This window comes from Aquarana catesbeiana, linkage group LG03 (assembly GCF_042186555.1).
Source record: "Aquarana catesbeiana isolate 2022-GZ linkage group LG03, ASM4218655v1, whole genome shotgun sequence".
NCBI lineage: Eukaryota > Metazoa > Chordata > Amphibia > Anura > Ranidae > Aquarana > Aquarana catesbeiana.
The window spans coordinates 247,238,072-247,253,667 of record NC_133326.1 but is presented as its reverse complement, the minus strand read 5'-3'; the positions used below and the strand labels follow the sequence as shown (position 1 = coordinate 247,253,667).

General features: G+C 37.2%; 1 protein-coding gene and 1 long non-coding RNA gene across 4 annotated transcripts in view; one reads left to right on the top strand and one right to left on the bottom strand.

Moving 5' to 3' along the window:
- The window catches only part of LOC141132008 (uncharacterized), an 83,685-nt gene extending 80,376 nt beyond the window's left edge, over positions 1 to 3,309 (bottom strand). For 2 of the 3 annotated variants that reach the window (XR_012242848.1, XR_012242849.1), the window contains exon 1: positions 3,208 to 3,307. This is a non-coding gene — a long non-coding RNA (uncharacterized lncRNA). Of the gene's footprint in view, positions 1 to 3,207 lie in introns of all 3 variants that reach the window. The other variant, XR_012242850.1, reaches the window with a different exon arrangement.
- ADAMTS20 (ADAM metallopeptidase with thrombospondin type 1 motif 20) overlaps positions 1 to 15,596 on the top strand; it is a 263,623-nt gene that overhangs the window by 223,009 nt on the left and 25,018 nt on the right. Inside the window, exons 29-31 of the mRNA XM_073619942.1 lie at positions 8,532 to 8,696; positions 10,294 to 10,467; positions 14,324 to 14,494. Coding sequence (XP_073476043.1) covers positions 8,532 to 8,696; positions 10,294 to 10,467; positions 14,324 to 14,494 — 510 coding nt within the window. The remainder of the gene's footprint in view (positions 1 to 8,531; positions 8,697 to 10,293; positions 10,468 to 14,323; positions 14,495 to 15,596) is intronic.

The window sequence follows — 15,596 nt, the reverse complement described above, 5'->3', positions numbered from 1 at the left end:
CGTTCCATTTCCAGTACATCCTTCCTGAGGACTGGTGCCCAGAACTTGTCAGTATACTCCAGGTGCGGCCGTACCAGAGTCTTGTAGAGTGGGAGAATTATCACTTTATCCCTGGAGTTAATCCCTTTTTTAATGCATGCCAATATTCTGTTTGCTCTGTTAGCAGCAACTTGGCATTGCATACCATTGCTGAGCCTATCATCTACTAGGACCCCCAAGTCCTTTTCCATCCTATATTCCCCCAGAGGTTCTCCCCCCAGTGTATAGGTTGCATTCATATTTTTGCCATCCAAATGCATTATTTTACATTTTTCTACATTAAACCTCATTTGCCATGTAGTTGCCCACCCCATTCATTTGTTTAGATCTTCTTACAAGGTTTCCACATCCTGCAGAGAAGTTATTGCCCTGCTTAGCTTAGTATCATCCACAATTACAGAGATTGAACTGTTTACCCCATCCTCCAGGTCGTTTATGAACAAATTAAATAGGATTGGTCCCAGCACAGAACCATGTGGGACCCCTGACCATTCCGTGTACTCCCCATTTATCACCACCCTCTGAACTCGCTCTTGTAGCCAGTTTTAAATCTTTGTACTCACCCTATGGTCCATGCCAACGGACCGTATTTTGTAAAGTAAACGTTTATGGGGAACTGTGTCAAATACTTTTGCAAAATCCAGATACACCACGTCTATGGGCCTTCCTTTATCTAGATGGCAACTCACCTCCTCATAGAAGGTTAATAGATTGGTTTGGCAAGAACAATTCTTCATGAATCCATGCTGGTTACTGCTAACGATACCGTTTTCATGACTAAAATCTTGTATATAGTCCTTTATCATCCCCTCCAAGAGCTTGCATACTATTGATGTTAGGCTAACTGGTCTGTAATTCCCAGGGATGTATTTTGGGCCCTTTTTAAATATTGGTGCTACATTGACTTTTCTCCAATTTCCAATATTTTTTATCTTTTATTTTACATTACAGCCCTGATGAAGGGGGCAGAGCTTAGCCCTTGAAACCTTTTGGGTTGTGTATATAATTTACATTTGGAATAAACCTATGATATGGACTTGAATAATACAGTCTGAAGCTTCAATTTTGGATCTGACATGGCATCTAGCCTTTACATACTCTACTATAGAAGCAACTTCTGTTGCTATTAGATAGCTACCCTAATTTCCTGTCTGATAAAAGGTTGTTTGGGTGTTAAAATCTGAGCGTTCTATTCCAAACATATAGCAGGTACTACAGCCAATGCATTTTGGGGACCACACATTGTACCCTTCATTTATCCTATGTGCACTGGAACAGTCGGCATTAAAATAAGGTGCTAAGATATACTGTACTGTATGGTTGGAAGAGCCAATGTTTTGCAAATGTGCAAATTTGTGTTACCTTTAAATCAACAGTATCTCTTGATAGGGACTCAAACTGAGAGTTTAAAACTGTGTTGCGAGCACCCAGCAGTGTTTCAGCAAATTATTTTTTTTCTTAAAAAAAAAAAATCATTTTGGGCTCTTTCATGGTGTGGCGCTCTGATTTTCACACTCAATCGACCTTTTATCAGACAGGAAATGAGGATAACTCTCCAAAGGCAATATAGATGCAAATAAAAATGGTCTTCTATAGTAGAGTATGGGAAGGCTAGAACTGTCAGATTTTTATTTCTGGATAGATTTAAAATTGAAGCTTCACGGTTTATTCCAAATGTAAATTGTATACACAAACAAACACATTTTGAGGACTAAGCTCTGCCCCATTCACACCCATTTTCACACTCAAACACCATTTCTACTGTTTAAGGCCACAGAACTGGTCTCTTGGTTCACAGGAAGAGCCCATCCATTGCCTGGATGCCCTATTGGGACACTACCAGTACATTTTTGTCAAATGCATCAATTATGACCCTTGTGTTTCTACCTAAGGTTCCAGTACCATCCATCTACTGCTTCAAGCATGATAAAAGATTATTAGCAGGACAGGAATAGAGCCCCCCCGGATAGCAGTAAAGATCTGACAGCAGTTCTAACCTTTCCCCACTGTATGCAAAACGAAGAAAAATAGGTTTGGCTGGACATACATTGTAAGGACAGATACTATGTTGCATTTAAAGGAGAATAGGAATATATCTGTAAAGAAATGTATTGTATTGCCATTGCGGATGGTTGCCCGATACACAACTTTTGGCTTTTTTATAAACTTTAAAGAGGACAGACAGGACTATTTTTTTGCTTACTATTTCAGTACATATAAGTCATGCTGTCACCATAAACATGCCTGCATACTGTATGTTAATTTAAGATAATATTATTGGTATTTTCATTATGCTAAACATCTTTTTTTTTTTTTTTTTTTTTTTTTATAACTGGGATTTGTGTGGCGGCACATGGTGCCATCCTGTGAAAGGTATTGATCACTGAATTTTAACATCTGTTTATTAAAAATAATTACAAATCTATGGAGAGCATATTTTTAGCATAAACTTAGCTTCTGGATAGTTCAGAAGAGGGACCTGCTCCCTACCCCCTTCCTTCCTTTCCCTCACCTAATTTGTTATTTTTTTCATAAAATTCATCTAATCGTTGTGGAAGTTTGTTAGGTGTTTAAGTTGGGCAAGAAGCAGCTTTCCCGATACCCCTCCTTTGCCTCTTCATCATGAAGCAGTACTCACAGAATGCGTTCTGCTGGCAATGTGAACATATACAGACCACACCTGACATTAATACGCAGCAAATACTGGCATCCCAATGCAAGTGGGTTTCCTTGCCACTTGTATCTCTTTACTGTTAGCAGTTTTCACAAAAGGATTACAGTGATTCTCTAGACATAGCACCATAGCTAACCACAACACCTTGCATATGCTTGCCAACACTGGATAAATGCACTAAGGATTCATCTACTTGTAAATCTGAGTTTTCCACTTTGCAGGAATGATTGAATTCATGGAATGTGTAAACACAAATTAATAACTATATTATTGAAACCTATGGTTAGCTTTGTACTAATATAAATTTGAAATGCTTAACAACTCTATGCAAATAATATATAAAACAATACTGCATAATATTCACAACAACCAGGTGGCAAAAATCTCTTAATGCCTGTGCCTGATCTGGTAACCAGCCTACTATACATTTATTGCACAAAGTAAAGAAAAGCTTAGTAAATATGCATTATGCAAGTCACCTTTGAGCTGCTTACCTGTGTTTGTATGTAAAAAAAGAGAAGAAAGAAAAGCGTTGGACTATTCCAGCCTGTGCAGCAGAGAGATGAAAAGTGCAGCAGGGAGGTTCTGTATGTAAAGACTTTACTGCTGAGGAGTTCAGCTTCTTGGCAGATGGAAATCTCTAGGGGAGGAGAAGGGGGCCCAGATTATGTGAGTGTGTCTTACCAATTCATCTTGAGAAAAGTGCCTGAATGTCTGTTTGCTGATGTCAGCAAAGCTGGAAGCATTTCTGAAGATATTAATGTTCATGAAAGTTTTTTTTTTTTGTGCTCTATATAAGTGTCTAAAGCATGATAGCTTGCAGCTGTGATAATGATTCCCATGTTTGCTGTCTGGTTTACGGGAAGTTTTTTCACTTTATGTTTGAAGACAGGAAAGTTGTTGACTGAAGAATTTAGATTCTGCGATGTTACATAAGTGACATTATTCAAGAGTTTTTTTTCCGTAAAGCCCAACTCCAGGTCCCCCTATACGTATAGCTTTTGAGTGCTTACTATCTTACTTATGTGTTTACCTTTGCTGTTAAGTTATGAACTAAGTGCTTACTGTAAACTTATGAAACAGTATCTGTTTTGTTTCCCCGTATAGTACTACTTGCACTGTACTTCTGCCTCCCACTTAGATTGATTGCATCATCATTACAGAGTGTGTTTTGGGAACGATTAATAGGGAACGGGGTCATAACACCAGCACCAGTATCTGTTATGTCAGCAGGAGGCAGATACAAGTTTTAGACAGTACAAAGTCAATAACTATACAACAGAAGTAAACACATTGTAAGCACTCAAAAGCTGTAAAAATAATGGTGCCCAGGGTTGGACTTTAACCACTTAGCGCAAATCGCCATCATTGTACGTTGGTACTTTGATGCTAAATACTGTGGTTATGGCAGCAGCTAGCTGCCAAAACCCTGGTATTTTCTGAAACTGCAGGGGGTGCGCTTTAAGATAAAAGTGGTCTCCGTGGCAGATTCGCCGCAAGATCACTTTTATCAGGGGTGGGAGAGGGCCCCCCCGCCACGTTCTGGTCATCTCCGCCGCTTACCGGAGCCATCGGTAGCGGCGGAGATGATTGCATCCTCTCCCCTGACAGGCCTGGAGCCAAGTGAGGGAAAGATGGCCCCAACTCGGCTCCATAACATTGAATGGCAGAAGCGAAGTCAAACGTCACTTACGCCCAATGGTCTTAAAAAAAAAAATTGTAAAAAAATGACAATCAAATTTTTTTTTATTATTGCATTTAAGTGTAAATGTGGGATCTGAGGTCTTTTTGACCCCAGATCTCACATTTAAGAGGTCCTGTCATGCTTTTTTTCTATTACAAGGGATGTTTACATTCCTTGTAATAGGAATAAAAGTAACCCAAAACCTTTTTTTAAAAAGGACAGTGTAAAAATAAAAGTAAAATAAATAAGGGAAAAAATTAATAAATTTAAAGCGCATCGTCCCGCCGAGCTCACGCGCAGAAGCGGACACATACGTAAGTCGCGCTCGCATAAGAAACTGGTGTTCAAATCACACATGTGAGGTATTGCCGCGATCGTTAGAGCCAGAGCAATAATTCTAGCACTAGACCTCCTCTGTCTCAAAACTGGTAACCTGTAGAAATTTTTAAACATCACCTATGGAGATTTTTAAGGGTCAAAGTTTGTCACCATTCCAAGAGCCGGTGCAATTTTGAAGCGTGACATGTTGGGTATCAATTTACTCGGCGTAACATTATCTTTCACAATATAAAAAAAATTGGGGCTAACTTTACTGTTGTCTTTTTTTTTTTAAGTCTAAAAAGTGTATTTTTTTTTTTTAAATTGCGTTTATAAGACCACTGCACAAATACGGTATGACATAAAGTATTGTAATGACCTCCATTTTATTGTTTAGGGTGTCCGAAAAAATATATATATATAATGTTTTGGGGTTCTAAGTAATTTTCTAGCAAAAAAAAATTATTTTAGCTTGTAAACAACAAGTGTCAAAAAGAGGCTTGGTCCTTAAGTGGTTAAAGCTGTACTAAACCCAACAACTAAAATGTATTCTATTGCAGTTTACCAAGCCCTAGATGTGGTGGCTGCAATCATTTTCATTCTTAAGCCTTTTCCCCCCTTTATTCTTACCTGGGGATTCATGGAGTTATGTTTCAACTTCTCTTTTTCACCTTCCTTTAACAGACCAAGCTGTCCTGTAAAAGTTAGAGGGTTGAGACAAACCATTCTACACTGACAGAGGTGCTTACAATGCTCAGCTTTTTTTATATATATATAAAATCTTTATCTCAAAAGGAAAAACTATTGCTGTGTCTGCTCAAAAAGTGTTAGCTGGAGTATGGTTTTATTTTGTTAGTCTAGTCCACCTAGATCTGCTAGTGCCCCTAACACTACCAACTCCCCTGACTGGCAATGCTGCTTTCCAAAGATGTCTTCATTTCTCCTCCATCAGGTGTGAAGACAGCCTAAGTGTGTTATTGATCAGATTACAAGGTAAAAATAAAGGGGGAAAAAAGAAAACTAATGTAGCCACTGCATTTAACCACTTCAGCCCTGGAAGGATTTACCCCCTTCCTGACCGGACCATTTTTTGCGATACGGCACTGCGTCACTTTAACTGACAATTGCGCAGTCGTGCGACGTTGTACCTAAAACAAAATTTATGTCCTTTTTTTTCCCACAAATAGAGCTTTCTTTTGGTGGTATTTGATCACCTCTGCGGTTTTTATTTTTTCACTATAAACAAAAAAAGAGCGAAAATTTGGAAAAAAAAACAATATTTTTTACTTTTTGCTATAATAAATATCCAACACTTTTTTTTTTTAAAAAAAAACATTGAATTTTTCCCTCAGTTTAGGCCGATATGTATTCTTCTACATATTTTTGGTAAAAAAAATCGCAATAAGCGTATATAGATTGGTTTGCACAAAAGTTATAGCACCTACAAAATAGGTTATTGATTTATGGCATTTTTATTATTTTTTTTTTTACTACTAATGGCGGTGATCTGCGATTTTTTTATCCTGACTGCGACATTGCGGCGGACAGATCGGACACTTTTGACACTTTTTTTAAACCATTGACATTTATACAGCAATCAGAGCTAAAAATAGCCACTGATTACTGCATAAATGTCACTGGCAGGGAAAGGGTTAACACTAGGGGGCGATCAAGGGGTTAAATGTGTTCCCTCACTGTGTGTTCTAACTGTGGGGGGATGGGACCGACTGGGGGAAGAAACCGATCGGTGTTCTCTCCCCTGACAGAACATGGATTTGTGTGTTTACACACACAGATCCCCATTCCTGCTCTGTCACAAGTGATTGCAGGTGCCCGGTGGACATCGCGGCCACTGGGCTCGTGCATCGGCTCCTCGTTGACGCGGCCGTCGCCGTACAGCTACAGCGATTTGTGCAGGGGAGTCATTCTACTGCAGTCAAACGACGGCAGGTGGTCAGCAAGTGGTTAAAGATTGGTAAACTACAGTTACAATTACATTCTTGTTTTTTAGTTTATTACTACTTTAAGCACTAATTCCTAAGTGTGGTAGCCCATTGCAAAGAACCTAGGTACATTCTGATGGGCTCTACATCAACATTCAAAATGCAAAATGCATTGATCTTGGTCTTGGTTTTGGGCTCTTTATTGAAAAAGACTGAAAAAAGCAAATACTGATTTTTCTGTGGGTCATCTGTTTCTTTTTTACTTGTTTAGCAGTGTTTCTTTTTGAAGACACAAAAATATAGTTTTAGAAAAAAAAAATGACTTTCAGATAACTTTATACCAGCTCAAAAAAGTACTGCAAAGCAGCTAGACTCAACAATCACAGCTTGTCAAGGCAGAGAACATGTTTATAATTTTGTACATATGTTCAGTAAAATGCTGGCCAATGCTGTTGGGGTTAAACTACAAGGAATGTTTTAATATGTGTATATTCAGATAACCTTTGTGAAAGTTTCACAAAAGTGCTGATATAAGAACTATTGCCCATAACAACAATTCCTTCCCTTATTAAGCCTTCAATGGAAAGTAAAAGCTGAAGCTATTTAATTACGTTAATAAAAATGGCCAATTTGGTATTTCAATCAATAAAAGCTTATTGAGATTTTTTTTACCAAAAATATGTAGAAGAATACGTATCGGCCTAAACTGAGGAAAAAATTTTTTTTTTATATATTTTTTGGGGATATTTATTATAGCAAAAAGTAAAAAATATTGCTTTTTTTCAAAATTGACGCTCTTTTTTTGTTTATAATACAAAAAAGAGAAACCGCAGAGGTGATCAAATACCACCAAAAGAAAGCTCTATTTGTGGGAAAAAAAGGACGTCAATTTTGTTTGGAAGCCACGTTGTATGACCGCACAATTGTCAGTTAAAGCGACGCAGTGCCGAATCGCAAAAAGTGCTCTGGTCTTTGACCAGCCAAATGGTCCGGGGCTTAAGTGGCTTACAGATACCCAATTGCAGACATGAAGGCATGGATCCAATCACATGAGTCATGTAAAAGTCCATCGATTTACACAAAAATATGAAAAGATATCAAAAAGTCAGGTCCATGACTCTTTGGACCTTTTTTTTATATCTACTCATATTCTTTTGTATATTAATGGACTTTTAAATGCCTCATGTGATTGGATCCATGCCTTCATGTCTGCAAATGGGTATCTATTAAACTACTGTTAAGTAGTGGGTGTTGTAGTGATTTTATTAATTGTGGTCTTATTGATATTTGTAATAAAACGTACTTTGTTAATATACGTACCGGCTGATGTTGTGCCCATAAAGTCCGTTTTTTCTTTGAGAAAGTTTAGGTTACTTTCTAATTCCTTTTTTCTAAATATTTGGATGTTGGCAAGGTGGGGGTCCTCCTTTCCTGTCACTTTACATCCACTGCTTAATGAGGAATATTGAAGTTCTGTTTTTGGTTTTGCACCTCATGGCATCATTGGATTTCAGTTTAGTTGGCTGTAATTATGAATTTTCCATACCTCTTGCTGTCTTAACGATTGTATGTTGTCTTGCAAAATTGTCTACTTTGGGTGGACTTGTGTTTGCATATATGACTGTGGTTTAGAGACAGAATTGTAAACTTCTTCTAGGGGGTTAACAATTTTAATGTTGTCCATAAAACATTTTATAGAGTATCAGCTTTTTATGATAAAAGGATACAAAACTTTAGGTTAAACTGCAAAATAAATTACTGTTGGGGACACAAATTTCAATGTACTCTTCAGATTACACAAGTGACATTGTTTTAGGTTACAGGCTGATGGCATGTAAAGTCCATTTACAGATGCATTTTTCTCTTATTTCAGTGTTCTGTCACTTGTGGAAAAGGGGTGAAAAATAGAGATATTCTATGTATGCTAAATGGCCAGCCTGTAAAGGACTTACACTGTAAACACACTAGGAAGCCTCGTGTACAGAAGATATGTAGGATGGGTAGATGTCCTTCTTGGAAAACCGGGAAGTGGGAAGAGGTAAGAAATGTACTGTCTATTGTTATTATTATTTACAATAAAATAAGATTTTGGCACATGTTAGAGAATATAAAGTATATTTCATATATCTCTCAGGAGATCTGAGGGTCAGGTCTCTATGCTTCAACTCCCAAACTATCACATACACCACAACCATTACTAACGGGTCCCTCTTTCTCCATGCTCTATTGCTATGTGTTCCCCCTAAGAAGTTTTACCCTCTCTGTTTGTCTTGGTGGCCAATATTACTGTTACAGTATCTGATGGGAATATCAAAATTTTACAGCTATTACTTTAACAGGAGGCGAGGGGAAATCTTCTAATGAGAACACCTGATATGGTGAAAAATGTCCAAAAGGAGAATTTATTTCACTTTGGAGAGATTTACACTCGCTTCCTTTTATGTCATCAGAACAAGAAGTGAAGGAAAATATCCCTAATGAATAACAGCAAAAATAAACTCACAAGGATTTTAACCATTCCCTACTCTACTTTGTTTTCTGTGCAAGAGGAAATATTTTGTCTGGAGATTCACTTTAAATCTCACACATTTAGCAAAAAATGTGGTAATGGTAAGAAAGCCACTGGAGTCCCCCAAAAATGAATCTTGTTCTCAAACGCCACCTTTATTTTCACTTGTGTGTGGAATGGTCCTTCATTACAGCATAATATGTCTATGGAACATTCAAAATGGCTTTTCTGTAAAGTAATCACTTGAGAACACTTTGGGATTGATTTACTAATAGTTGAGAGTGCAAAATCTGAATCTGGTGTGTCTGTGCATGGTAGTCAATCAGTCAATCATATAACTTCAGCTTGGTGAATTAAGCTTTGACAAAAAGAAAAACTGGAAGCTGATTGGTTTCTGTGCAGAGCATCGCCAGATTCTGCACTCTCCACTTTTAGTAAATCAACCCCTTTATGTGTGAGGAATGTGACCTGATTCATTTGACCTGCTCCCTCAAGATGCCAACAACATTTACTTGTCAGAAGTAGGTGAAAAGCTCTTTACTAAATGGTGCTCATTTATTTTACAGTACCAACCCTGGTCTTTATTCTTTATGTCAAAATAATTACAATATAATTTTTTTATATACAAAAAAAAAATATTTATTTGAAAGCTCTATTTTTACTCATTTTTTCCCTCATCAAAAAATATCTTTACAAAATTGTGTTCTATGTTTAAACATATGATGGTCTGAGACAGGCTTCTGATCTCTGGTAGACTATACAATGGGGTAGCCCAACCTTACTTTGATAAACATAGGGAACTATAATTAAGTATTATATAGATCTTTTTTGATTAGGGGAAGTGCTAGGGGTAGATAAGGGGGTGGTTTTGCTGTGTTAATCTATACTCAGCTGGAAATTGTGAGCCTGATTGCAGTAAAGATGTCAAGTGTAATGCAGACAATTACATGTAATGTGCATATTTCATGTAACAGCACTCACAAGAATATGCCCCTATGTAACAATGTATAGGATATATATTCTTACTCTCAATAGTTTGTTAATCTGCTAAAGGTTGTTTTTTATGGATGGCAATTCTTAATATAAATGTGTGCAGGTTCAAACAAATCTTTTTTTTCTTTTCTAGTGTTCTGTGACCTGTGGAGTGGGAATTCAACACAGACATGTGTACTGTAGAAAGAAAGGACAAGGCCGAATTGAGGATATGCTTTGCAATCACACTGCTCGTCCAGACAGTCAACAATCCTGTATGTTACCAGACTGTATCCAGTATTATTGGGTTGCAGATGAGTGGCCTAGTGTAAGTACATTTATTATCCCTTGACAACTTTTATTTACAGTTTTACCACCTTCTTAGAAACAAGTCAGCCATTTCAATAATCTTTTGGGAATATCATTTGTGTTTCAATGAAGTTTGCCATATACATTGGATTATGAGAGAAAACATAACTGCCAATCTGCACACAGATGCACACTGGAGGGTCAGTGCATTAAGGTTGTTTATTCTTATACATTTTTTAGTGTTGGAACCACATAGGTCAGAGTAGAAACTATGCTATCCATAGATGCATTCATAGTGGTGTGTAGCTTACAGACACATTCTCGACTTCCATTTTAATAAGAATAAAAAATATGTTTACTAAAGCTGAACTGCAATCAAGCAGCTAAATAAACAATTGAATTACATATACAGTATGTAGCTCATTTTCCTGACAAATAAGATTTAAACAGCCCTGCTAAACAGCAGAACCAGATTGGTGGTCTGGAGTTTTCTTTAATACAAATAAGCAGTACACTTGAGGCACCTTACCTTACCCCAGCCTGTGATTGGACAGTAAAGGTATATTTTTGCTCACTCTGCTCTCTCCTGTCAATGTGTTTCCTGGCAGTCCATGTGTAAAGTTGGCCCCTAGTGCTGCCTATTCCACTCTTTGTCTACTGTATGTTCTGATTTACAGGGAGTTATACATACCAAGTCAAATGAAGGTGCCTTACACTTTTTGAAGAATACATATTTGCTTGCATTGATGTTTTTTTATTTGTCTGGAGTTCAACTTCTCACAGATCCTGCAGTTTTGGTCCAGAGAAAAGTCAAGCAAAACTCCAATTTGGAACTCATTCCCATATTATCTTTTAGAAATAATAACTTTGAGATATTACTGACTATAAGAATATTAGATAGTCTTTTTTATTTATTTTTTGTTTCCAAGTAGTAAAGTCTTGCACCATGGTACCCATTGTTTAAAGTGTATTTTACCCCAACGTTACATATGCCTGATATGTGTCTGTTGTACCATGTACTTGTGTTAAAAAGTATCCTGTTCTCTTTGTATTGTTTCATTTGTGTGAAATACTTGGTGATCCTGCCAGTTTCCCTGCTTTCCTGTTTCCAACTGACCACGCTAAGCAAAAGAGGTCATCCATCTCAACGTGGTCAGTTTTCTGGCTGTGCTGGGAGAACAGCCTGCCTGTCATCCAATGGCCAAGACTTGTTCTGACATGCCCCCTGAACAGCCATTCACTGGGAAGATCATTGTACTGCTGTTTGTATATATACACACGTGTTTGCCTTTCATTTCTGTTTTAAACTGAATGGATTGTTTTACAAGTTAAAGGTTCACATATACTTTAATGCAGAATGTCTTAGTTTAGGTGATACCCTATATTGGCTAACTTAAGTAATTAAAGATGCAGTCTTTCAGGACTTTCCCCAGACATTATACAATCATCTTATACAAATGCCTGAGGAAGAGACTGAAGTAAAAAGAATCTTGCATCCTTAATAATATAAGTTAGCCAACAAAAGGGTATCACTTAAAGCGGACCTTCTGTCATTTTTTCATCTTTCCATCTATTAAATCCTCTGCCCTTGTTGTTTTAACTTTGGATAGTAAAACCTTTTTTTTCTGGCATTAAATTCCTTATACAGCCCACTTCCAGTTTCTTGTCTGGTCATTAGCCTAGGCTCATGACATCATGCACAGCTCTCTCATCCCATCTCTTAAGAGAGATGGGATGAGTCATAAGAGGGCCAATGAGAGCTGCAGGGCTGCAGAGCTGGAGGTGTGTCTCTGTGTGTCTGTGTAAATCCAGGAAGTGAACAGGCAGCAGCTTCAGCTGCCCACAGTTAAAATGGATGCAGCCAGACTCAGTGGAGGGAGATTTCTGCAGCATATTTGGCAAGTACAAAATCACAGCATATATAAAATAATATGCAAAGTGATTGGAGGGAAGCTTCAGAATGGCAAAGATGTTTTTATTACACATTATGTGAGCAGACTGCAGTTCCTCTTTAAACTCCAAACTTTCTGAATTATTGATTTACCATTGCTTAACAATACTTACTATAAAGAACCTCTTCACAACTGATGGTAAAATCTTCTTTCTTACATACACAATTGGAACATGACTGATATACAGCAAAGTTGCACTATTGCAAATAAGTAAAGTTATTCCTGTGCTACCATGTGTGGAAGAGGGAAAGAAATAAAAAAAAAAATATATATATGTATAGACTGGAGAAGCTGCCTACACCGGATAGGGTACACCCTGCCCCTATTAATAAATGATAAAACAATAAAAATGTGGTGCTGCGCTAAACCAATCTGAAGAATGATATTTAAATTATGAAAAATATAAAACCAAAGTGACAATGCTGATGTCTACAGATCAAAATATCCTCAAATACTATAAAGTGACTGTGCTAATGTAAACGTAATAATATACAGCACAATATAACATATAAATTCACATGTGACCTACAACATGTGCAGGATAGTGGAGGTGAATCTAATTAACAAAAAACAGCCACAATTTTTAAATACAGTAAAAATCATGTGGATAATGTGCAAACCAAGTGCACAACAAGCAGACAGAAAAAATATAAATAAAGTGACTGGTGCAAACAAGCAAAATTTTTTTTTGACAAATGATTAAAATGTCCAAAGATAAGGTGCGTATAGTGGTCCTCTTAGGAGGAGTGAGGTGACTGGAACAAATATATCACAGTGAAGTTTTCCTCTTCGTGCAACACAACACACATTTGTAAGTAGTGGCCCTTTACCTGCGGGTAATGGGGCAACAGCATAGACCAATTTTAGGCATGGCGGCCTTTTCCCGTGGTGCAGGGGTTAAATCCTTCTAGATGGCGGGGTACCAGCGAAAGACCAGTAGTGGGGGCGATAACCTTTAATCCTATACGCCCTAGCCTCATACGGGAACTCCGTCCCTCCACAAATATGGAGGGGGTCACCAATGGGAAAGAACAAAGGAAAGTCCCACCATAGTGTAATAAAGTTTAGACAATAAGCTGGGTTTATTAATAAATACAGGTACTCACATTTAAAAATAAATATACAGTTCCTGACTCCAACGAGCGGTGAGCTCGTATCTCCAATCAACAGAGAGTGCCTATCCCGTCCCTACGCATGACGTCACAGACCACATGACTTCATCAGGGGTTGCCCTGATGAAGTCACTTTATAGTATTTGAGGATATTTTGATCTGTAGACATCAGCACTGTCACTTTGGTTTTATATTTTTCATAATTTAAATATCATTCTTCAGATTGGATTAGCGCAGCACCACATTTTTATCGTAAAGTTGCACTATTATTTAAAGTGCAAAAAAAAAAACAAAAGCTATATTGGCTTGGCTGATGTACAGTAAAGTTGTACTAATATTTAAAGTGTATATAAACCCAAAAGCTATATTGACTTGGCTACCGCCTGTGAGAGATAATTGTCTTCTAATTTGGATGAAAACATATGTTTCGTTCTAAACCCACTGGCTTCAATGTGCCAGAAGATGAGTGGATCACCCGTAATAACTCAATTATAGCTATTGAACGATAGAGAGTCAGCACAAATGTTTCATTGTTGGCATTGCTTGCACTCTTCAATACCAATACACTGACTATTTTAGTTAGAAAAGGATAAAGGTACTCATTTTGGACAACAAGCGTATAATGGATATACTGTGGAAAGGGTTTGCAGCGGTAAAGGGGTCTTATCACTAAATCTTATAGAAAATGTATTGTGCGAAGTACCGTTCTACATAGATTTGATTAATGAATATTGTGTAACAGTTACAGTTGTAATATTTATTATGTAAACTACAGTATTGAGCATGTTCCTCATTTTATTGTTTTAATTAGTGTTCTGCAGACTGTAAACAGGAGGAGTCCAGAAGGAAGATAAAATGTATGGATGGCAATGGTAGATCAGTGAATGAATCATATTGTGATTCTGCGGCTAAACCACCTGCCACTAGGAAATGCACTAATGCTGCATGCAAATACATACTCGTCACTAAAGATGTTTCTCAGGTATGTTCATATGCAATGAAGTAGTTATGCTTCTCATAGCCTTAGCTTTTAGTTTATAGTTAGCAGTCTTGCATCTCTTTTATGGATTTATTATCTTTATATTGATCAGTACTTTTGCACAATATTGCATAAAATATACAACTGTAATCTTTGGAAGTTCACAAATCAAAAGCAACTTTGCCTTTTCTTTATACCACCAGCTTGCACAAATAATATCATAATTTTATATATTTCCCAAAATGAAGCAAGAGGAGTGATACTCCCTAGCTTGTGGGAAATGGTGAGACAGGAAACTTCAGCCATAAAGTCACACTGCTTCCCTGAGAACTGCAGAAAGGTAGAGTGTGTTTTAAGACAGGATACACTGAATACTAATATATTCATTTTAGGTCATCTGACAGTATATGAAAATGTTTGTAACAATGCCAAATCAAGAAATAGACCTGCAAAAAATGTATCACACCAAAAAAACGTGTTAGATTAAAAAAATATGGTTAATCCTTTATGCATAACTATAAAGCAACGTTTCTCAAGTTTCTTTAAAAACAAAATCTTGAGGTTTTTCAGTCTAAAATGGAAGATGATATATATGTATAGATAGATAGATATACAGTGGATATAAAAGTCTACACAGCCCTGTTAAAATGTCAGGTTTCTGTGATGTAAAAAAATGAGACAAAGATAAATCATTTCAGAACTTTTTCCACCTTTAATGTGACCTATAAACTGTACAACTCAGTTGAAAAACAAGCTGAAATCTTTTAGGTGGAGGGAAGTAAAAATAAAAAACTAAATTAATATGGTTGCATAAGTGTGCACACCCTTAAACTAATACTTTGTTGAAGCTCCTTTTCATTTTATTACAGCACTCAGTATGGCTCATCTTGGCTTTGCAATATTTCCCCACTCTTCTTTGTAAAAACACTCCAGATCTGTCAGTTTGTGAGGGCATCTCCTGTGCACAGCCCTCTTCAGATCACCCCACAGATTTTCAATCAAATTCAGGTCTGGGCTCTGCCTGGGCCATTCCAAAACTTTAATCTTCTTGATTTGGATGTATGCTTTGGGTCATGGCCATGCTGAAAGATGAAGTTCCTCTTCA